At 36.0% G+C, this 22,864-nt stretch overlaps 3 protein-coding genes across 4 annotated transcripts; all 3 read left to right on the forward strand.

Annotated features, from left to right (window-relative positions):
* Positions 1-140: 140 nt before the first annotated feature.
* On the forward strand, positions 141-13,006 carry LOC102628666 (uncharacterized). 2 transcript variants are annotated; one of them, XM_025094615.2, is made up of 18 exons: positions 141-866; positions 1,719-2,118; positions 2,313-2,387; positions 2,525-2,587; positions 3,844-4,050; positions 4,359-4,913; positions 5,022-5,765; positions 6,874-7,155; positions 7,343-7,498; positions 7,673-8,082; positions 8,492-8,948; positions 9,338-9,661; positions 10,207-10,972; positions 11,112-11,170; positions 11,293-11,772; positions 12,378-12,416; positions 12,513-12,647; positions 12,728-13,006. In XM_025094615.2, exons 1-18 carry the CDS (start codon positions 520-522, stop codon positions 12,737-12,739), a joined length of 5,511 nt encoding a protein of 1,836 aa, XP_024950383.2. In that variant the 5' UTR covers positions 141-519; the 3' UTR covers positions 12,740-13,006. The 2 variants fall into 2 exon arrangements, with proteins under 2 accessions (XP_024950383.2, XP_006465928.3); XM_006465865.4 differs by having other exon boundaries at positions 12,513-13,006.
* A 692-nt stretch (positions 13,007-13,698) lies between these two features.
* Positions 13,699-19,246, forward strand: LOC102628367 (transcription initiation factor TFIID subunit 12b). Its single transcript, XM_006465864.4, has 9 exons — positions 13,699-14,369; positions 15,309-15,512; positions 16,059-16,637; positions 16,722-16,796; positions 17,215-17,293; positions 17,951-18,015; positions 18,204-18,239; positions 18,328-18,573; positions 18,776-19,246. Exons 1-8 carry the CDS (start codon positions 13,824-13,826, stop codon positions 18,505-18,507), a joined length of 1,764 nt encoding a protein of 587 aa, XP_006465927.2. The 5' UTR covers positions 13,699-13,823; the 3' UTR covers positions 18,508-18,573; positions 18,776-19,246.
* A 1,660-nt stretch (positions 19,247-20,906) lies between these two features.
* LOC127898923 (transcription factor MYB123-like) lies at positions 20,907-22,504 on the forward strand. The gene is made up of 3 exons (XM_052431452.1): positions 20,907-21,220; positions 21,362-21,463; positions 21,617-22,504. Exons 1-3 carry the CDS (start codon positions 21,195-21,197, stop codon positions 21,948-21,950), a joined length of 462 nt encoding a protein of 153 aa, XP_052287412.1. The 5' UTR covers positions 20,907-21,194; the 3' UTR covers positions 21,951-22,504.
* Positions 22,505-22,864: the final 360 nt, after the last annotated feature.

The raw sequence follows: 22,864 nt of genomic DNA on the forward strand, positions 1-22,864 counted from the left end.
TATATATATATATAATTTTTGCCAGATTTTAATTTTTGCAACTTGTGGCAATAGAGAATCAAAAAATAAAAAATCTATGCTTATCTATAATTTATGTTATCAATTAATTAAGTTATCGCTTGAATCATTTTCCCAAAGAAGGACAACAAATTTCTCATTAGAGAATTTCAAATAACATGAAAAATCTCAGTCGAGTTTCTGATTTTGATGCTTGTTTCCTGTAAGGATAACACGTGTTGTTCATTCCACCTTTCGTGTCGATGTTGATAGATTTAGAGATTTCCCTGCAAAACATGCTTTGATATTTACGGAATAAGCCTTTGTTGCGGAGCCGGTGTATTCAGAGATTGCAGGGGTGCATTTAGAATGGCTTTTGCTTATGCACGATTAAATTTGGATCGGCTTTTTTGCAGAATTAGACCGTAATGCTAACATATATATAAAAGTAAAAATAAAAGTGAATCAGCACCAAATTTTCCTGTCGTCCAAACAGAACCGTTTCCCTCCCAATGCGAAACAATGGACGCCATTATCTCGTCTGCTCTCGAAGAAATCTGTTCGCAAGGGCAAAACGGTCTTCCTCTGTCGTCTCTGTGGACAAGACTCAACACTGACGACTCTCTGAAAGAATCAGTTTACTCAAACCTCTTGAAAGTACGTTCGCTCCAGTTCCAGTCTCCCAAAAACGTCGCGTTTGACGCGAACGATGCCGTGATTCAGCGGCTCGAGGACGCGGAGAAGCTCGGCTTGAAGATCGTCGCCAGTTCGCAGCTTCGAGATAACTTCGTTGGATTGTACGACAGTTCGTCTAACTCTGGCCTTTCGGCTCCTCAACGCCGCGTGCTTGAGCGGCTTGCCATTACTAGGTGACGAAGGATTTTTTAAATTTTACTTCTTTTATCTTTTAATATTAAGGCGTTCGTGGTAATGAGAGTGGTAGTTTTTTTTATAGTAAAATAAAATAAAACAGAATTGAAATTTATAAGTGATCTCGCATCTCAGAATTGTTTTCTTTGTTAGATTTGTGGATAGTTCGTTTTGTTAGTAAGTAAAACAAAAATATTGGAAATTATTAGTGAAACTTGTGAGTAATTGAGTTGTTTTTTTTTTTTTTTTTGGCTTTTTGATTTGTTAACTTGATTATTATTTCTTAGCGAGAGTAGTGTGATAAGATACAGCTTGTGAACTTTAATGTTATAGGGAGTTTTTCTTGACAAGTCATGGGGAAACTAGTTTTTCTTGTCCTATGTGCACATAGATATTGGGAATGGTAAATTTAACAAGAATTTCTTTGTTTGAATATAGACTTTTTATTTGCAAATGTTGCTGAAGATGGCAAGGTTTGAAATTCATGGTTTTCACATTTTAATTCATTCATGTATGGCTTATCCAAAGATGAAACATGTCAATGATTACAGATGGAACATGGAAGTTGTTAGTTCAACTGTATTTTTTCGTGCTAAAAAGAGAAGACAAAGTTGGTGCAATGATTTGGTTAGAAATTGGTAATAGTTATTTTGTTTGTTAATGATAGTTGAATGTTTGCTCTGGACTTTGAGATCTTGATAAAAAAAATAGATTTCTTTATACTGGATTAAAAAAAAAAGGTTATTCTGGGCTAATTGCGATGATTAAGTTTTAAAATTAAAACCTATTAGCTTGTTCCAAAGCTATCAATTACAGATTGCGATGGCTTTTAACTTGTTGGGTAATTACAGATCGAGTGGAATAACACAAAGTCAGCTTGCTAAGGAATTTGGTATTGAAGGGAATAACTTTTTTTATATTGTGAAAAACCTTGAATGCAAAGGGTTGATTGTGAGGCAACCAGCAATTTTGAGGACAAAGGAAGCTGACAGTGAAGGAGAGTTAAAAACCAGTTCATGTGTGACCACCAATTTAATATACTTATATCGCTATGCAAAGCATTTGGATTCGCAACAAAGATTTGAGGTCAGCAAGGAAGCAACAACTGCGGAGGGTTTCGGGAATGCAAATGAAAAGGCTGTTAATGGAGATGGTCTCCCCAAGGACTGTGCGAAAGAGGATGTGCACATAAAGGATTTTCTACCAGCGATGAAAGCTATTTGTGATAAGCTTGAAGAAGCAAATGGCAAGGTTAGTTTATGTATAAGGTTTTTAGGTAGCATGTTCTCTTTTCTACGGATGTGATAAGTTTGAAGAAGCAAATTGCAAGGTTAGTTTTATGTAGAAGGCTCAAATTGCAAGGTTAGCTTTATGTAGAAGGCTTTTAGGGAATGTGTTCTCTTTCATAACATTATGCTGATGTAGTGATATTTATTTCATTGAAGGTTCTTGTTGTCACAGATATTAAGCAAAACTTAGGTTATTGTGGATCATCATCAGGACACAAGGCTTGGAGAAATGTAAGAATCTTTTCTCGGTGTGTTTAGTTTGGTTCTTTGTGTGTGTTTTGATGGAAAGTTATATGTATACTAAAGTTTGTTTTTCTTTTTTCAGATTTTTTGTTCTTTGTCTCATCTTGTGATTAATATGCTCCCAGATTTGTCAGCGGTTGAAAGATGCTGGTGTTGTTGAGGAGTTTGATGCAGAAGTGAATGAGAAGGTGAGTTATTAAATTTTAACTCTTTTTTTAATTATTAAATTTTTACTTAATGAGTAATGTTTTGGCTTGATTTAGGTGGCATTTGTTTTTTAATCTGAAATCTGAATAGATCTAAATGTTTGAATCTAAATGATATATTTATATTCTTTATTCCTGACTATCTGAATATATGTGTAAGTTTGTTTTATTCAACTAAACAAATCTAAAAACTTATACTTTATACATTTACATTTGTGCCCTTATAAACTTGAAACATTCACTAAGTGATAAAATGTCCTAAAAGCAAATGAATTTTATCATAGTTTATGATTTTTTATGTAAAAGTTCATGTAAAAAATGACTCTTGATAAATTAAATTAGAATAAACAAATATACATGAGTAAAATCAATATGATATGGTTTATATCAGCAGGGGTGTAAATAAATAATTAGGGAGGGGTATTTTTTACATGATTATTTTGGATCCATTCAGACTTTTCAAGTTTTAAAAAAAAAAAGCCAAAAAATTTGCTTTTTTTTATTAGGCTAAAAATATTTGAAAATCTGCTTCAAGTCAGAAAAATAAACATTCTTAATTATCCCAATTAGTTAACTTCAGTCACAATAAGCTATTAAGTCAAAAAAAAAAAAAAAATACTTAGTGTTCCAACCTTTGTTGACCTTGAATATAATTTCAATAGTAACTTTTAGTTTTTTGGCCTTGAAATTGGTTATTTATCCTTTGCGTATAATTGTATATAAATGGTTCTACATCACTGGCTGTGGATCTTTGAATTCAAATTTACCTCTAGTATTTTTTTACATGTTAGATTATTTATCCTTTTCCTGTAATCAGGCATAGAGAAAAAGTGAATTTTAGTTTTCTAAATTTTCCCCAATTATTTGAGTCACAAATTGTATGCTAGGGGACGGCACATGACTGAACAACACTATCCCCTACATGTTCTTTCTAAATGGAAGTTCTTAGTAGATGCATCAAAAGTGCTTCTTTTCAATGTGGCATGATGCCATTTGATTTATGAGCGGGCAATATGACTTTTGTTCCTTATCTCTCGCGAAAGTAGATAACTTTTTTCATGCTGTTTGTCATTGTTTTTATTAGTCATATTCCTTAAACAATGTTGCCAATCCAAGGCACTGTCCTGTGTCGCTCCCTAGAATTTTTCTTATTTTATTAAATGAATTATGTACTGTTAGGTTGTGGACAAAGATTCTATTTCTGGTTTTGTTGGTTGATGTGTTTTCTCATTTGGCAGGTTGAGCGATGCCTACGTTTGTTGAAAGCTTTTTCTTCAAAACTATTTGAGCCAAAGTCTTTTGGATGTGGAGATAGTTTTGAGAACGAACAACTGAAATTTGGAAGAAAATTTCGTAAAACTGAACAACTTGTAGAACTTCCTGTTGACCATCAAATTTATGATATGGTTGATGCTGAGGGATCTGAGGGTCTTGCTGTTATGGAGGTGTGCGCGTAACAGATTCCATTATATATATTTTCCTGAAATGTTTTAATAGTATTTCAAATGTTTTCCTCGCTGGAGCACCAAAAGGAAAAGATGATGTCTTTTGATGTCAAATGTTTGGTGCTTTTAGCCTTGAACATTTAATTTCTATGCTTTATCACAGTGGACAACATTTAAAAACCAATATGAGTGCTCAGGTTGATAAGTTTAGAATATATATCGGAATCTTTTCAGTAGTTATTGCTAGTTTGAGTTATATTACCCTAACCATCTATTACAGTTTTTCATATTGATATTTGCTTGTGCAGGTTTGTGACAGGCTTGGAATTGATAAGAAGAAGAACTATTCTCGGTTTTGTAACATGTTCTCTAGATTTGGAATGCATCTGCAGGCAGAGAACCATAAAAAAACTGTGGCATTTCGAGTTTGGACGTCTGGAAACTCTAATTCTAGATCTTCTAATGCATTTCTAAGTAAATTAAACGTTGACATAGACAATCTGGATGATGTTTCTCATGGAGCGGCTCAAACCTTTCTTGGGAATGATCATTCAACTTCAGGAGGTGATACTGCTAATCCTGGACATAAGACTGACACTGAAATCAACACTGGAACTTGTTGTGCCTCCTTTGGAGAAGGTGAAAATAACTGTATAGTTTCATGTCCTGAGCAAGAGTTGGTCCATGAGCCAAGTGGTATGGCTGCTGAAGGAGAATTTGATTTAGTGAGTACGGCAATGAAAAAAAATGTTTCTCCAGCAGAAACGAAAGTCCTTGCTCCCTCAAAACCACTTAAAAATCCATCCCCATTTTTGACTCCTAATTACTTGCGAAGGGAGCAAAGGATACTCGAACGCTTACAGGTTTTTTATTTCATTGCCTTCACTCAATGCTTACATAAGGCTCTTGTTTCTTCTTTCAAATGGTCAATATTATCGATTCTTAACCATTTTTCCATTGTTCTTCCTCAGGATGAGAAGTTCATTTTGAGATCTGAGCTCCTAAAGTGGCTTACGAGTCTTGAGGACGCATGTACAACAGTTGACCGCAAGGTTGTTGGACGAATATTAGCAAACCTTCAGCAGCAAGGGCACTGCAAATGCGTAAATATTAATGTCCCAGTTGTCACAAATTGTGGCCGGAGCCGTATCACTCAGGTGGTTCTGCATCCTTCTGTTCAGAGTTTGACTCCAGACCTACTTAGTGAAATTCATGATAGAATAAGGAATTTTGAGATCCAAGTTCATGGCCGGGGCTCGTCTAAGTGGAAGAAAAATGAATCAGTTCCTGTATTGGATGGTGTCCAGAGAACTCATAGCCGTGTAGATTCAGATGAAAAAGCCATTAGATCAGAAGCTATGCGTGCTAATGGATTTGTTCTGGCAAAAATGGTTCGTGCAAAGCTGCTGCATAGCTTTCTATGGGATTATCTCAGTAGTTCATCTGGTTGGGATGAGTCTGGAAAACTTGTGCCTGACTTAAAAAATCCCTGCAGCTCATGCTATTTGTTTTCACTTGAAGCAGCCATTAAGAACATTCCACTTGAACTCTTCTTGCAAGTTGCAGGATCTACTCAAAAGTTTGATGATATGATCGAGAAGTGTAAGAGGGGTTTATGTCTTTCTAATCTTCCAATCCAAGAGTATCGACTTATGATGAATACTCAAGCAACTGGGAGACTATCATTGATCATTGACATTCTACGCCGGTTGAAGGTATTATTACTTGGTCAAATTCGAAATAACTTCACTATGCAAATGTAATCATCCTTTTAAACTGTTTGCCGTATTTTTTTATTTCAATCGTTTTACCATTTTTTTTATGAGGTTCATATAAAATTTTATCATTCTGAATGTGAAAGTTGTAACATTTTTTTTTAACCTTCCAACCAGATGGCTAATTTTTGGTATGTAAACTGTATTTTATATGAGCACCAGGGCAGTTATTTTGCATGAGTTTTGTAATGCATGCAATGAAATATTGGCATTTTGCATTAGACACGGTACTGAGTCGGCTAGAAGAAACATTTGTGACATCAAATATTTGCTTGTTCTGTTGTTAGAGAAGTTGTGCTAAAAAATCACATTGTTTGATGTCTCCACTGTGGTATTCGACTCTGTGAATGGTTGAAATTGATGCTGGTCTGCAATATTGAAATTGAATATTTGATCTCAATGTAGCATTATTTGTGTCAGCATATGAGATGACAGATTCTCAGTGACCTTATTTGGGTTGGAATTTAATCAATTTGAACTTGAGCTCATACAAATAGAGAGCTACAGTTCTGCACAACATCCGTATAATGTTTCATGGAATTGCAAAATGACCTTCAAATAGCATATAGGATTCCTGAACTTAAATACTGTATGTGTATTCAAATTAAATTTCTACTTAGGTTGAGTTCATTCCAATGAAAATTTTTCTTGCTTTGAATGAAGAATCTGAATTGGGAGCATAACTGATTTCTTAATTTGGCCAGTACCAGTCATACTGACTCATGCACTTTTTTGGTTAATCCAGTGAAAACTCTAGCAACCGTATCAATTTAGTAAGTGGATGGTCCATCTCCTGGCTGTGTCATCTACTGGCTATGTGTTCTTTTATCTTTAAGAAACACGGTTGTCATTCACTTCGACATTAACGTAAACGAAGATGTAACTGTGTCGCCTGTCCTTCTGCAGTGGATTATTTTATCCTATTTCTTGTGGATTTCCTTATCTTTGAGAAACTGGATTTCCATTCAATTAAAATTATAGTAATTGATTTTGTATTTGTGTTATAGATCGATATTATCATGACTAGCATCTGATTTTTATGATGTAGTTGATCCGGCTTGTAAGTAATGGACACTCAGATAACGGGACCAAGATCTTGCATGCCAATTTGACACATGCAATGGAACTTAAACCTTACATAGAGGAACCACCAACAGTAGCTGCAACATCCAACTCTATGTCTCTTGACCTTCGGCCACGAATCAGACATGATTTCATCTTCTCAAATAGAGAAGCTGTTAATGAATATTGGCAAACTTTAGAGTATTGTTATGCTGCTGCTGATTCAAGAGCTGCCTCACATGCATTTCCTGGATCTGCCGTTCATGAGGTATGCACTTCACAGTTTTCTTCTTCCTCTATTTTGACCTTTTCTTTTAAATATTTTTTCAACAACAAACAATTTAACGAATTATGTTAATACAGGTATAATATTCATGCTGTCATTTATGTGTACTCCATGTTGCTATAGCAAGTATCAATTGGATAGGCTGTTTTATACCAAATTGTTCCTACAGGTTTTTCATTATCGGTCATGGACCTCAGTCCGGGTTATGACAGCTGATCAGCGTGCTGAGCTCCTGAAGCGTATAGTGAGGGATAACGTTCGTGAAAAGATCCCATTCAAAGAGTGTGAGAAAATTGCAAAGGATCTTAGTCTGACATTAGAGCAGGTTAGGTTCAGTTAGCTTAGCATACATTGTCAGTATCTGTTGTTTTGTTTGGTTCATGTCTGAGTTTCTTGGGAAGCGTACCTCATATTTGTTCTCACCCTTCTTATATATTTATAATTTTTTCATCTTTTTGGTTGAACTGATACATAGTGTCTCTGTGAATGCTACTTGCAGGTGCTGCGCGTGTATTATGATAAGCGCCACCAACGTCTTGATAGATTTCAGGGTGCATCCGGTGCAAATGGGAATGAGTTTGCGCCACTGAAGAATAAATGTTCATCATCCCAGAAAAGAAAGAAGTCTTTAGAAGAAAGATCAGTGAAGCGCTCAAGAGTTGATGCTGTAACTAGACAATTGGTTGGGCTAACTGGTGCTACGAACGAGTTTGTGGAAGAACAAAATCCTTCAGCAGTTTATTCAGGAGAACCTGACTTTCATAAGGAGGATGATCATTTAGAAATGGTTGGAGAGCCTGGATTGAGCGACGAAGATGATGAGTGCCATTCCTTGCTTAGTCAACTTGCCTTTTCAAAGCTAAGGCCATCACGCCAAAAGAGATTCTCATGGACAGATGAAGCTGATAGGTAAAGGAAAAGAAGCATAATTTCTAAATCATAAATCCACCTAAAGTAAATCACTATAAATAATCACTTAAGAAAACATGGCGTATTGCAACCATCCGGGTGGCTCATTTCATCTATGTTAATAATATGTTATCTCTAATTCTCTACAACTTCTTGACACTGTTTAGAAATTACAAGAATGTCACGTAATTTAAAATGATTTGGCAAAACCTCTTCAGTGGGACTTCTGGGATCCTTATACTGCATTTTATTCACGGGCACAATATTTAGTTCTTGCTGTCTGCCGATTGTCTATCTGGTCTATGTTAGGATGCATATGTCATTGTTTTAAAAGGAAAATTCTGTTCTTTTCTTTTTTACTTGTGGAAATTTTTTATAGTTCCTTCAAAATTTATTATTCTCCTCTCAGGCAATTGGTGATCCAATATGTAAGACATCGTTCTGCTCTTGGGGCAAAATTTCATCGTGTGGATTGGGCCTCTGTTCCTAACCTTCCAGCATCTCCTGGTGCTTGTGCAAGAAGAATGTCATCACTAAAAAGAAGTATTCAATTTAGAAAGGCTGTCATGAAACTCTGTAATATGCTTTGTGAACGATACGCAAAGCATCTGGAAAAAATCCAGAACATGTCAATGGACAACATTGATAGCGGGGTGCTTAGGCGCAGCTCATTCAAGGAAGGCCTTAAGTTGAATAGTTCAAATTCTGTTGAGCACACTGAAGATGCAGGTTTTGGGAAGGAACGATGGGATGATTTTGATGACAAAGATATTGGGAGTGCCCTTGAGGGAGTCCTTCGGTTGAAGCAAATGGCCAAATTGGGGGCATCAGAAAATGTAGAATCAATCTATGAGGAGTGTTCAAATGTAAAATATCTAAAAAGTGTATTTTTCTTTATGAATCTCAATTGCATCTGGAGTTCTATTTTCAGAAATTTAATTAAGTGCTAGGAATGAGTTGGGAGATTGCACAACTTTACATTGGAAAAGTCAATATGTCTCAACCTGTCTCTTCTCATTTCCTTCAATTTTAGTCTGGAGCATATCCCTCCCCTTCTGTCTCTCCTTGTTTCCTTCAATTTATTCTGGAGGATCTTATCATCCACCACTTTTGTCACCAATGAATTGCACAGAATGCATGTTGACACACATTACTTTACAATTTTAGCATCTACAAAATGCTCTATTTGCTTCTTGATTTTGGCCAAGGTTACTTTCCAATTATTGTTGAGTAGTAATTTAAATTTTTCTTGCAGAATCTTGAGGAATCTGGATTGGCTTCTCCAACCACTTTTAGTGATCAGAACCTTGGCATGGAACAACATAAAGATGCTGCTCGAAGAACGAAATATCATCATCGACATCGAAAGATTATCAAGCTCTTGAATGAAAGAATAAATGCAAGTAAAGAAGTATTTGAATCTTTGGCTGTTTCCAGTGCCATAGAACTATTTAAGATTGTCTTTTTGAGCACCTCAACAACCCCAGAACTGCAAAATTTGCTGGCGGAAACTTTAAGGCGCTATTCAGAGCATGATCTTTTTGCGGCTTTTAGCTATCTCAGAGAGAGAAAATTTATGGTAAATTGAATTTTTTTAATAGGTTACATAGCAGATTTTGGTCCAATTGTCATACTGGTTTGAGTTATTCTTGTGGTATTCATCATTAAGGATGCATAAGGGGGACATGCGGTTCTTTATGACTTGATACTATCATCATTTTTGGTCTTTTATTTGAGTTCTTTGTTGTGATTGATTATTGAGCATTGGTGTGGGCCAAGCTTAGTGACTCTTCTGTTTCCATCAACTGTTTACTTATGGTGGAAACTAAGTACTATATTTTCAGATCAATAAGCAACAACTGGACTCTATTAAGTTTTCAGTTATGGTTGTTAACTAAGGTGTTCTTTCTTTTTCTTTTTCTTTTTTTCTTTTCTTTTTCCCTCTTGTGGGGCGGAGGAAGGGAAATAGGTGGGACCAAAATTGCATGGCCTCATTATGCTGTTTTTCGCACTGCCTATATGCTTCTTGCGTCTTTTTATTTGACTCATCCATTTAACTGCTTTTTTATGTCTTTTCCTTATGGAAATTTATTCTAAGACAGCATTTTGTTCACCCTATGGCAGATTGGGGGAAATGGCAATCCTTTTGTACTTTCTCAACTGTTCTTGCAGAGTCTTTCTAAATCCCCTTTCCCAATGAACACTGGAAAGAGAGCTGCTAAATTTTCTAGTTGGCTTCATGAAAAGGAAAAAGACCTTAAGGCAGGGGGCGTCAATCTTAATGCAGATTTACAATGTGGGGACATTTTCCATTTGCTTGCTTTAGTTTCTTCTGGTGAACTTTACATTTCTCCATGCCTGCCAGACGAAGGTGTTGGAGAGGCTGAAGATTTGAGATGCTTAAAGCGAAAAAATGAGGAGAAAGAGCTATATGTCACCGATAAGGGTAAGAAATTAAAATCCTTAATGGAAGGTGAACTTGTTTCTCGCCGGGAAAAGGGTTTTCCAGGTATTATGGTATCTGTATGTCGTGCAACAATTTCAGTGGCCAATGCTATAGAGATGTTCAAAGACGGGCAAAGTTGCACCGGTGAACTACATGGGAATTCTGAATTCAAAACTACTTTGGAGAAAAATGGTTGTAGTTCTTGTCAGTCTGACTATATGAAGGAAATCCTTGACTTTGGCCATGTTGTTCCCTTGGTCGGAAGTTCTAGCGAACCACCTTGGGATTCAATGACAGCCTATGCTGAGTATCTGTCTAGCAATGACCAAAAACAAGTTGGCCTATTCTGTCCTCAAGTCTTCAAGGCTGTTTATTCTGCCATTCAGAAGGCCGGGGACCAGGGGTTGAGCATCAAGGAAGTTTGCCATGTATCGGAAATGCCAGGTATATGCACTGTACTTTTTTCTTGCCCCCCTCCCCTCCACGGACATACTTATACACGTGCCATGTACTTTCAGTCTCTGAAGATGAGATTTGTACACAAGCTCCACTGTATTGATTATTTCTGGTTTTTTCTTTCCAGAAGAAAACATTGCTGAATTCATCATTGATGTGCTGCAAGCATTTGGACGAGCATTGAAGGTTGGTGTTATTGTGAATCCAACCGATAATGTTACCAGAATACTGTTCCCTGGGCTAAGAAAAAGTGTGGGGTTGGGGCTTCTATTATTATTGTTTATAATTTACTAATTCTCTCTGTGCAGGTAAATGCTTATGACTCAATTCGCGTCATCGATGCATTGTACCGGTCTAAATACTTTCTGACCTCCATTGCTGGGTTCCCTCAAGATCCTAATTCACAGTCTCTGACAAGGCTTTTAAGTAGAACCTACAATAGCCATCTGGTCCAGCCAGAAAACCATGATATCAATGGAGCTAATTTACTGGAGAATAGAAAAATTAATGTTGATGATGTGCACAAAGTTACTATTCTTAATCTTCCTGAAGATGTTAGTGAGCCTTTGGATGAAACTCAAACTGCCGATTTGCATGAAGTCTCTGTGCAAGATGATGCTTTTCCTAAAAGGAATGATGAGGGTGAAAGCTACACACACTCGTCAGCTGAAGTATGTAAACCAATATTGCCATGGATAAATGGAGATGGAACTGTCAACAGTTCTGTCTACAATGGACTTCGTCGTCGTGTTTTTGGTACCGTTGTGCAATATCCTGGGATATCAGAGGTACATGCTTTTCCTCCTTTGCTTTTGTTGTTATTTATTATAATTAGTTTGTTAAACATGGCCTTTTGTACTGATTGTACCGGTCAACCAGATGCGGAAGTTTTCAACAAATGTTGAGTTTCTGATTTCTAAGTAACACAGTCATAATTAAGTTGCAATTTCATTTTTCCGTCAATATCTTCTATTTTACTTTGGAAAATTGCATCATATTGGCTGATTTGCATACTTGTTAGTATTGACTGCAAACGGAAACTGTAGCAACTACTGGACGTACCATTTATTTTGCCTCTTATTCAGTCATGACTGTTTGGTCCACTGATTGTGTTCCTTTGATAAAGAGGGTTGGATAGATTATAGTTTTGGGACAACTGTTTTTGCTTTTTTCTTAGTCAAGAGCATTGGCGCCATTCTGCTGTATTCCTCATATTTTAGTGTTGAAAAGAATATGGCATGTACGTACAAGTGTTCTTTATATCACCAGTTTGGGCACTTGCATGTGACTATTTATCTGTTCCACGGCAAGTTTGTAATATATCTTTAACATTCCTCTTTTACTAATGTGTATATATATATATATATATATATATATATATATATATTTTCAGGATGAGATTATTCGCCAGACAGATATAATAAACCCTCAGGTATGCTGCTTTATTTTTATAGGATTTGAGGCTGAAGTTCAAATATATCTTATCTAAGTGGATTCCTGTTAATGCCTAGTTCAATATTCTATGTAGAGCTGCAAAAACTTGTTGGAACTGATGATTTTGGATGGACACCTTATCGTGAGGAAGATGCATCAAACCAGACACAGTGGACCTCCTGCCATTCTTGGGACCTTCTTTGGGAGCAGCTTTGGAAATTCGAAGATGGTATACCGAGAACATTTCTTTGCGAATCCCATGAGTACATCTATATTGTAGTTGAGTCTCAGCTTGTTTGTAATTTACAGAAGCTTCTATAAATATCAGCTGTCAGAAGTTGCAAGAACAGATCTGGATAAGCAGAGTTATCCATCTAAAATCGGATCCCCCTATCGTACATGCATGTAAGATAGGGATTGCCCCATCTAAAATGTATAATGGTATGGGGGCACGCATGTTGGTTGTCTATGTACAGTGTTGGCCTGTTTGTCATATAGTTAAAAATGTACAGGCAAATATTTAGCAAAACCACGTGGCACCACCTCGTACACTTTCAGTAACATTGTCAGCAAACTACAAGCTGAATATCTTCTAACCTTGACTGGTAAACTAGGAGATCCCTACGGGGTACTGTTTATGTTTGCGCATAGCCTGATGCATGAAAAAGACAAGAGAAAAAGGAAAAAAATAATTAAAAAAAAATTCTGAAGACTAGATGCTTTTTGTCATGTAGAAATCTGTCTTACGGAGAACTCCCAAGTTCTAACATGGGACTGTTATTGCTTCACACGCTGTGTTATCCTTGCATCTATTCACTCACTAGTTTTACATTTTACATATATTTGGAAATGAACTCAAAACATCACACTGAAAGCAGTTTGAGTTTTAATGTCATTCAAGTTTAGTTATTAGCTCCACCAACAGACTTGGATAGCAAGTTACTAAATTCAGTTTTAATCATAAACAGTTGATTTTTTTGTTTTTTTGAGTTCCTAAATTGCGTTTATGAATTTAAATGATTTTCAGCTGCAGATTCGTTATGATAACCAAAAATAATGATTAGTTAGTTCGTAATTTTAATGAAATTAGTCAATTACACAACATTGGCACTTAAATTATTCTACGTGGATGGAAAAAAAAAATCGAACAGCCAGATTACAGGTTTCGCTGGTAAAACACTACTTAGCTTCTATTTACTTGACACGTGGATTTTCATCCTTAGATGTACACGTGTACGGTGAAGATCTTCTCTCTCTTCTCTTTCTTCAACTTGCGTCCTGCAAAACCAAAAACTCTCTCTTCCTCTGCAAAATAACACACCATCAAAATTTCCTCCATGAACTACTAATAATAAGGCAAAAATAATAATAATAATAATAATAAATAAAAAGTAAATTAACAAACATGGCAGAAAATAATTTAACAACAACAACATCTCCGCCGAAAGCCCTGCAATCTCCAAACCCGATGCCTGACCCGTCTTCGACTTCTTCATCGTCGTCGTCATCAACAACAGCATTAGTTTCTACTCAAACGCCCGCAACGACGTCGTTTTCTCCTTCGCTCGATTCTCAACAACAGCAGCAGCAACAAATCCCACAACTCGTTCAACAGCAGCAACAAAACAACGTTAACACTAATGTTATGTCAAACTATCAAATTCCGCATACTTTACAACGATCTCCCTCAATTTCGCGCCTTAACCAAATCCACCAGCCGCAGCAGCAACAGAATTCTCAATACAGTAGCGTTTTGAGGCAGCAGGCGATATACGGGCAAGTTAATTTCGGGCAGCAGAATCAGCAACAGAGTAGCAATCAGCAGCTTGGTAGTCCTACTTTGTCCCGGTCTGGGCTTATTGGGCAGACTGGTCACCTGCCCGGGATGCTGTCCGGACAAGCTTCTGCGGCTGCTGCACAGTTCAATTTACAGTCTCCCTTGATGGCTTCGGTATCTTTTTTCCTTTTTTTTTGTTCTTTTGTTGATTTTGTAATTTGTGTTTATGATGCCGAATTTAGGGCATATTTGGAATTGGACTGCTTTAGAATGCGATCAGTTGCTGTAGTATGCTAAAATAGGTGCTTTGGCTGTTGTGCTTTCAAAATTAAGCAAAAAGAAAATAATGGTTGCAGAATACCCTTAATTACCTGTTGTTGAATTTGGTATAGTCGTGTCACTTTGTCTGTATTGGTTAAGAGATGATCATTTGTTGTGCCCTTTGATATGTTGATTGTTGTGTTAATGTTTGAAAGAAAGCAGAATTTGAGTTGGTTCAATGTTTTGAATTGGAGTAGTTTTAGCTTAATGATGAACTACATGAAAAAGAAAGAGGAGCTAATTTGTTCTATATTTGGAGGGATAATAATGAATGTAATGTGGGTGCACCGGGGTGGTCTGCATTTTCGTAGTAGTTATAGTTCTTTGGAAACTGAGATTGGGTTTTTACTTCTTTAGAAGTGATGGAGTACTGTAGAATGTGGTTTATTTTGCTCAGTGGTGCACTTTCTGAACAGTTCTATTTCAATGATTAAGTGAAGTTATTTGTCGAAGCTTGAATTTTTCGCATTCTAGAAATATTCAATCATTTGTTGTAGTCATGCTGCTTACAATGTAATATTTTGAATTCATTTACACTAATTGTTGGATCTTTGCTACGAATTTAATTAGGAAAAGAAAAAATGGTGAATTGCACAAGTGCTTCTGTACTTTGTGTAACCATGAAGTGCATGCACTCTTTTAAAAGTAACATTGTATTTGTTTTACTGAGTATAATCTGCAAGAATACTGAAAAACTTGCTAATAATAGCTCTTCATAGATGATTTTCTGCTTAATTATGGACCACCCTGATGACAATTTCCTTTCTGAAACAATTGATGTTTTCATTACAGCCACGGCAGAAACCTGGGGTTGTCCCAGGATCCCAATTCCATCCTGGCAATTCTCCTGGACAGTCTTTGCCGGGGATGCAAGCAATGGGGATCCTTAATTTAAGCTCACACTTGAGGGCCAACCCTCTTTATGCTCAACAGCGAATGAACCAGGGGCAGATAAGGCAACAATTGTCACAACAGAATCCCCTCACCTCTCCTCAGGTGTATTTTTCCTTCTAATGCTGCTTTGCTCTGTTTTCCATCTGTGGATTTGATGAAACTTTTATTGTATTACTCTTGCTGATGGATGGATCATTACAGAACTGTTAGAAATCACCACGACGTGTGAGAGAAGTGAAGAAATCTTGATTTCCCTTCTTCTTTCTTTGTTTTTCCAGCAGTGTGTTTTTATAGCTATTAGCTTTTGCTTATGTGTTTCTTTTAGAAAATGCCTTTGATTCGGATACTATAACATTTCTCTGCATTTCTCTGCTTGATAGAGATACTGACCTTGCTGGGGACTAAAATTGATTGTTATTTTTTCATATAAAGAAATAACTATAATGTGCTGAAATTGTAAAATCTGGTTTTCATTATTCTCCCTAATAATTCACACAATTGAATGGGCCTGGTGAATGCGACCTTCTTTGAAGATGTTTCCAAGGAAGTGAAATCTTTTGCAATGATTTTGTGTGATTTTGAATGTGCTTTCTCTTATTTTAATTTGTAAACATGAGCTTGACATCCAAGCTATTTTAAAATCTGCAGATCCAAAACTTATCTAGGACATCATCATCTCTGGCATTTATGAATCCTCAGTTATCTGGGCTGGCTCAGAACGGACAGCCAGGCATGATGCAAAATTCTCTGTCACAACAGCAGTGGTTGAAGCAAATGCCTGCAATGTCTGCTCCTGGCTCTCCTTCATTCCGTCTCCAACAACATCAGAGGCAATCCCCGGTCCTCTTACAGCAGCAACTTGCTTCATCTCCTCAATTACAGAACTCTATGGGCTTGAATCAACAGCAGTTGTCCCAGCTGGTGCAGCAGCAGCCACAAATGGGGCATGCACAGCTGCATCAGCCACAGCCGCAGCCGCAGCCGCAGCAGCAACAGCAACTACAACAACAACAATCGCAACAGCAACCAAGCTTGCATCAACAGCAGCAGCAGCAGCAGTCTCCAAGGATTTCAGGCCCCGCAGGCCAGAAATCTCTTAGTTTGACAGGATCACAGCCAGATGCAACTGTCTCTGGTACAACTACACCTGGGGGCAGTTCAAGTCAAGGAACAGAAGCAACTAATCAACTCCTTGGGAAGAGAAAGATACAGGATCTAGTTTCCCAGGTTTTTGCTGCATTCCACTGAGTTTTCAGTTCTTTCTTTTTGTTTATGGTTATTATTCATGGTGTTCAATTTTTGGCCACTCAGGTGGACTCCCAGGGAAAGGTGGATCCAGAAGTTGAAGATCTTCTTTTGGAAATTGCTGATGACTTCATTGACTCTGTGAGCACTCCTAAGCTAACCAACTGTTTAACCCTTCTTTCTGGCTTCTAGTTCTTTAAAAATGCTTTTGAAATAGAATTTTTGAAAGAGTTATTCATAAAGAACTTTTTTTTTTCTTTGAAAGACATCATATGTTGTTCATGAATAACTTATTAATGGGGACCTATAATGATAGAAGATTACTTGGGATTTTCAAGTTAGATTTCCTCGCTGGGAACCTGTTTGGTTCATCAGATCATGGCACTTCTGCAATGTCATCTAGTTAACATGTTACCAGGCTTTTTGACCCTATGTACACTAGATCTCATGCTCATATTTATAGATGATTATTCTCTTTGAAAATGTTATGCTAATTTTGACAAAGTAGAATTTTGGATGATCTTTCTCAAAGATATTTATCTATATTTACTTTTTGCAGGTGACTTCCTTTGCCTGTAATTTGGCAAAGCATCGAAAATCATCAACTTTGGAGTCCAAGGATATATTACTGCACTTGGGTTTGTGCTTCTCTGGAACATGTTTTACAGAAGTTTTATCGTGTTGAACTTAAGCATTTTGTTAGCTGTCACCTATGTTTGATCGCTGGGTTTATTGTTTGAAGATTTGGTCGAAATTTAGGAATATCAGATTATTTGTGGTATAAAAAATGTGGTGAATGGAAGAGGTTAGAAATATCATGCTTTCATAAATAATCTGTTTGTTTGGTGAGACTTGCATTTGTAATTATCTTTTTTTTGGTAGATTCATTAATACGTGTGTGATTTTGAAAGTGCTAACTTGTAAGAACTCATACATTTTCTTTCATAAATGTTCAGAGTCTAATATGTCTTTTAAGTATTAATTAATTGTGATGGGAAATGTTTTAGGAGTAACATCAGGGTGGAGAGAACCTTATACGCTTGTCTGGTTATATGAACTCACTTCTACCAACTTATTCTGCTCCTTTAGCTCCCTCCCTCTGATTCATTCTCATGTGTGTGATTTTAATGTGCTAGCTCGTTGAACCTAATGCCAACACTAGGCTGGATACATATTGCTTCAGAATCTTTGAACAGTAGATAACTCTTCGGAGTAGTAGATATTTACTCACTTTTCTTTTTTCGTTACTAAGCAACCTCAGAACCTTGAATCTGATACATCAAGTTCGTGTGCAGAGAAAAACTGGCATTTGACGGTTCCAGGATTTTCAAGTGAAGAGCGGAATCACCAAAGGAAATCTGTAAGTAGTTTATTTTTTTATCTCAAGACCTGTAGATTGCAATATGATGTTTCATAATCTCACTCTTCCGCCTAAATAATTTGATTTGGAATGGAGATGGTCCCATGAGATGAAAGTTCTTGCTTATTTCTAAATGAAAGTACACTCTAGTTGATCAATTTTGATGTAATGTTTTCCAAATGATGCAGTTATCTAGTGACGTCCACAGTAAGCGTCTTGAAATGGTGAGTTGAAGGACCTGTTGATTTATTTTAATGTATATCCTCACCAGATGGAGCACTGAAAGCATTCATTTTATACGGATTATGTCAGATACGTGCATTGATGGAACCCTCTCAGTCTGAAACCATCACAAATGACCCTAGAGAGATGATAAGACAGGGACTTGGAAACCCAGTTGGTGTTAACACCCATATGAAATCTTCAGCAAGTTCTGAGCAGCTACTTATGCCATCTGGATCTCAAATGTTGCAGCAACTAACACGTTATTGACGGATAGGGGTACCTGGTTGTAATCTGGTCTTCATGCTGAGTGGTTACGACGGTGTAGAAGCAATGGTAAGCATTCTGAGCTTGCAAGAAATGAACTGGCTGCCTTTTTTGGTTATAAATGACTTTTTGCATTGTGAACGTTAGTGTCACAGGAGAGAGACTTGTAAATAGTATTTGTTCTTGCTTGCTGATTTGAAGGCATAAGAACTTTATGCTACAATTTATTTTATGCTTTTCAGTTTTACACTCTTTTTTTAATGTTTTGCAGGTTGAATAGGTGAAGACTGAAAACTATAATTGGACTGCCAAAAGAACAGGCTGTAATTACCGAACAAGTATCACAAGTAGTGAACTAGTTCCCAGAAGTTAATCATCATATTTTTTTAAGAAAAAAAATTTCCATTGTTGATTTATTTGTTTATTTGCTTTGGTGATTACAAGTCTTAATATATATATATATATATATATATTTTTAATATAGATAGGCTCATAAGGTAAGTTTCTATCTTCATCAAGATTATTTCAGTGTAATAGCATAAATGAAGCTTGGTGTGGGTGGGTATTGTATTTTCATATATTCTTTACACACATTACTTTCTTTTTCATTCTTCGGCGGCCTTTCATAATTAATGTATATTAATTGACAAATTTGTAGTGCAAGGTTTGAGTAGCATGCCCAGGAAACCAGATTTTGCAATAATTTATTTCACAATATATTGCTTGTTCTGATTGGTCTTGAGATTCCTTTGAAAGATTCTTGTGTGCTTTTCTGTCTGTTGGTCTAAATAATTTTCATGAGTAGCTAATAATACTCAATACATCATCATGCTTGTTATATATTGTAATTATTGCACTTTTTTTCTTTGGTTAATGAGGAATTTCATTTTACCTCCATTCTTTTTACAAGATTGCGGCAAATCTTGGTTATATGTTCCATTCTGTGAACTATATATTATTATTATTATTATATATATTTGTCATGCTTGAATATCTGAACTGTTTCAATTTAGAGTTCCTATAATTGAACAAATATCCAATTTTCCCAAAGCTTTTGTGAATTTAACATTTAAAAATAAATAAATAAATGCAAAGGTAATCTGCTGTATGTATTGTCTAGTTACAATCAAAATTGCAGTGGTGGACCTCATTTAATCACGTTCATATCGCACCAATCAATTCAAAAGCAAAACAGCTGCCCATGCACTAACTTTTAAGTGGGAATAAGAAAAGAGTGTATTTTGAGTGTGTATTTGTTTTTGGAAAATCATCACGTACGTAAATAGTAGTTAATTATATATATTTAATTCATACACACATGTCTTAGAATGATTAAGTGGGTGTAGCTGCACGATATATAATTGTAGCAACTTCCACTTCTTTCTTAATTATAATTGAGTGGGATGGATGGAAGTATGCATACAATATATATATATATATATAGGAGGCTGTGTGTGTGTGTGTGTGGATTTGTGCGCATGTGCTGCAGGTATGCTATTATTCACCATATGTTGTAATAGACAGTAATATGCACGAAATCAACATTTAGTTGCTCCAGGGGTGGACTAATATATTTCTTTAATAAAAAATATTATAGCGTTCATGGATTTAACTATACATAAGGGATTAGCTGTGGTGCAAAATTGCTAACCAAAGTTGTTGGAAGGGTTGATTCTGAGTCCTGTAATTATAGGGATTTTTATTTCCTTCTCTTATAGCAACTGAGGAGTTAATATATCTTAATAAAAAATGACTTAAAATTAGCCTATGTTGCTTGTGCAACAATAGAAACAATCTTAATTGGTTCCAGTAAATTCCTGACACCGTAAAAAAATAAAAATAAAAATAAATCAAGAATGTCGTAATTAGCTAATAAGTTGGCAGGTTTTTTTTTCCCTATTATTATTATTATGGCTCTTGTCGTACAGAAGTTCAAATTAATTTTATTTAAGAAAATACATAACTTTTTGCTACTCCAAAACTTAATCTTAATCTGTAAAAACTACGTACTTATCACAATAATTTTTCGAAGGGCCATAAAAGACATATACGGATATGCCATATGCATGAAGCCTGTCTGTCATCATTTTTAACCAAATTTAAAAAAGAAAAAGAAAAAGAAAATTGACAGTCTTTTTGTGGTTGAATGGCAGCAGCCGCCGCATTATTTTGATGAGTAGTAGCGTTTAACAAGCCCTACTAATAATTAATACATGTAAACGAACAAGTTTATGGTGATAGTTCTTAATGATAGCTATATAATATTAGCCAGACTTGTTTTATTTTCTTACAACACAAAATAAATTAGTCATAAATGGGTGGGAAACTATCTTTAAGAGTCCTTATTATATAAATACGCACAAAAAATCAATTTATGTTGTGTGTATATAAATACGCACACACACATGCATAGATGACCAATTAATATGCCATAAGAAGTGGTGTGTTACCCTCTTCATATTAGCTTCCTTAACCCAGACACTAGGGAGCTCAAACAAAAATATCACTTAACAAGATCGAAAGAAAAGAAAAGAGAGAGAAAGTGAGAGAATTGAGTTTCTTTTCAAGGATTGATATTCAATAGGTAGGTTTCCTTGTTGTTCAAAGGAAGAAGGTTTGAATAGAGGAGCATGGACAGCAGCAGAAGATAAGATACTCACAGATTATATTACCATATATGGTGAAGGAAAATGGAGATACCTACCAAAAAGAGCTGGTAATTAATTAATTAATTAAGATGTATTTGCAAATTAAAGTGAATAAATTTATGGTTTTAATTATTAATTAGGGCTTTGAGAACCTGTAATTTTTTGTTTGATTTTAAATTAATCATTCAAAGATGTGGGAAGAGTTGCAGGCTAAGGTGGCTAAATTATTTGAGGCCTGATATCAAGAGAGGAAACATTAGCCATGATGAAGACGAACTCATTATCAGGCTTCTCAATCTCCTGGCAAACAGGTTCTTTCCTTCACCCCATTTTCCTCTTTAATTTCCAAGTGTTAAAATATAAAAAGTATTTCTCGTACTGTCAATGTTTGCTGAAATTGAGACGTGCAGGAAACTAATGCCTACTGTGATGCAATTACAAATATATATTCATTGCGTCTGCAGGTGGTCTCTAATCGCTGGCCGGCTTCCAGGGCGAACAGACAATGAAAATATGAAATCAAGAATTATTGGAGCACCAACATTAGAAAATAAAAAATTGCAGGACCATCACCAAAGCCCTTCTTCATCAACTGCTTGTACTCGAAAAACATTAAATCAATGCCAAGAAAAGCCGAAATTAGGGTCCAAAAAATTCATAGCCAAAACAGATTCTTACCCAATTCGGACAAGGGCCTCAAAGCGCACCAAAGCGTTGTTCTTTAGTACCCCGGAACAAGAAAAAAGCTACGGTCAAGATCAAGTAATTAATTGTGGAGCCTGCGCCATCAATGGCTGATGGCCCCCTTAATGATGATAATGATCAAAATGCGACGAATGAAGGAGGAAGAGTACTGCCAGAATTCAATATGGAACAGAGTGATCCGTCTGATTTCATGATTGATTTTGAGATGGACGAGCATTTTTAATCTTTACTCAGCCCAGATTTCTCACAGCTACCGAATTTGGATGACACAGATAGTATTGGAGGTGATATTGTCAGCGCAATTAACACATGTGACAAAGACAAAGGCTATTATTCATCTCAAAATTCTGATGGTAAAGTGAAAGATTCGGAATTTGCATCAGTAGATGAGTTAATCAGGTCCGAATTCGAGTGGTTTAGGGCTCTCTTTCTCTACACATATATATGGGTACTACATATGAACTATATCAATAATGATGGATCGATTTGTGTGTATTGTGAGGATCGTCTAGCTATATAGTAAAAATAAAGTTGGCGAAGTTATGGAAAAGTCAACATGCAATTTGTAAAGAGTTGAATATCACTTTGTCTTAGTTTCTCGTGGACCTTGTTCCTTACTGTGGACTGCGGTGTCTCATAATTAAGTCAATAATAGATCACAGACGGGTTTATGAATCAATTCTGACAATATCGTAGTCTCTCTCCCTTTCCCTTTTTGGGTGTAATTCAACTATTAGTTTGCTAATTTTCTTATTCGTTTGTATAGTACAAGATACTTAGAAAATCGACAAAAATTACATTCAAATAACTCGTTCCTATCCAGGAAAAAAGTGCCGCACTGATAAACCCATTAGAAAATATTCGTAGAAGGACTTCAATTGAGACCAATATTAGTTATCGAGTCAATTTCTAGAATTACGAAACCCATATGAGAAATAGAGGAATAGGTAAAATTAATAAACACTTCTTAATTACTTAATAAGTAATCTTTTTAGTAGCGTAGCCAA

Source organism: Citrus sinensis, chromosome 7 (genome assembly GCF_022201045.2).
Source record: "Citrus sinensis cultivar Valencia sweet orange chromosome 7, DVS_A1.0, whole genome shotgun sequence".
NCBI lineage: Eukaryota > Viridiplantae > Streptophyta > Magnoliopsida > Sapindales > Rutaceae > Citrus > Citrus sinensis.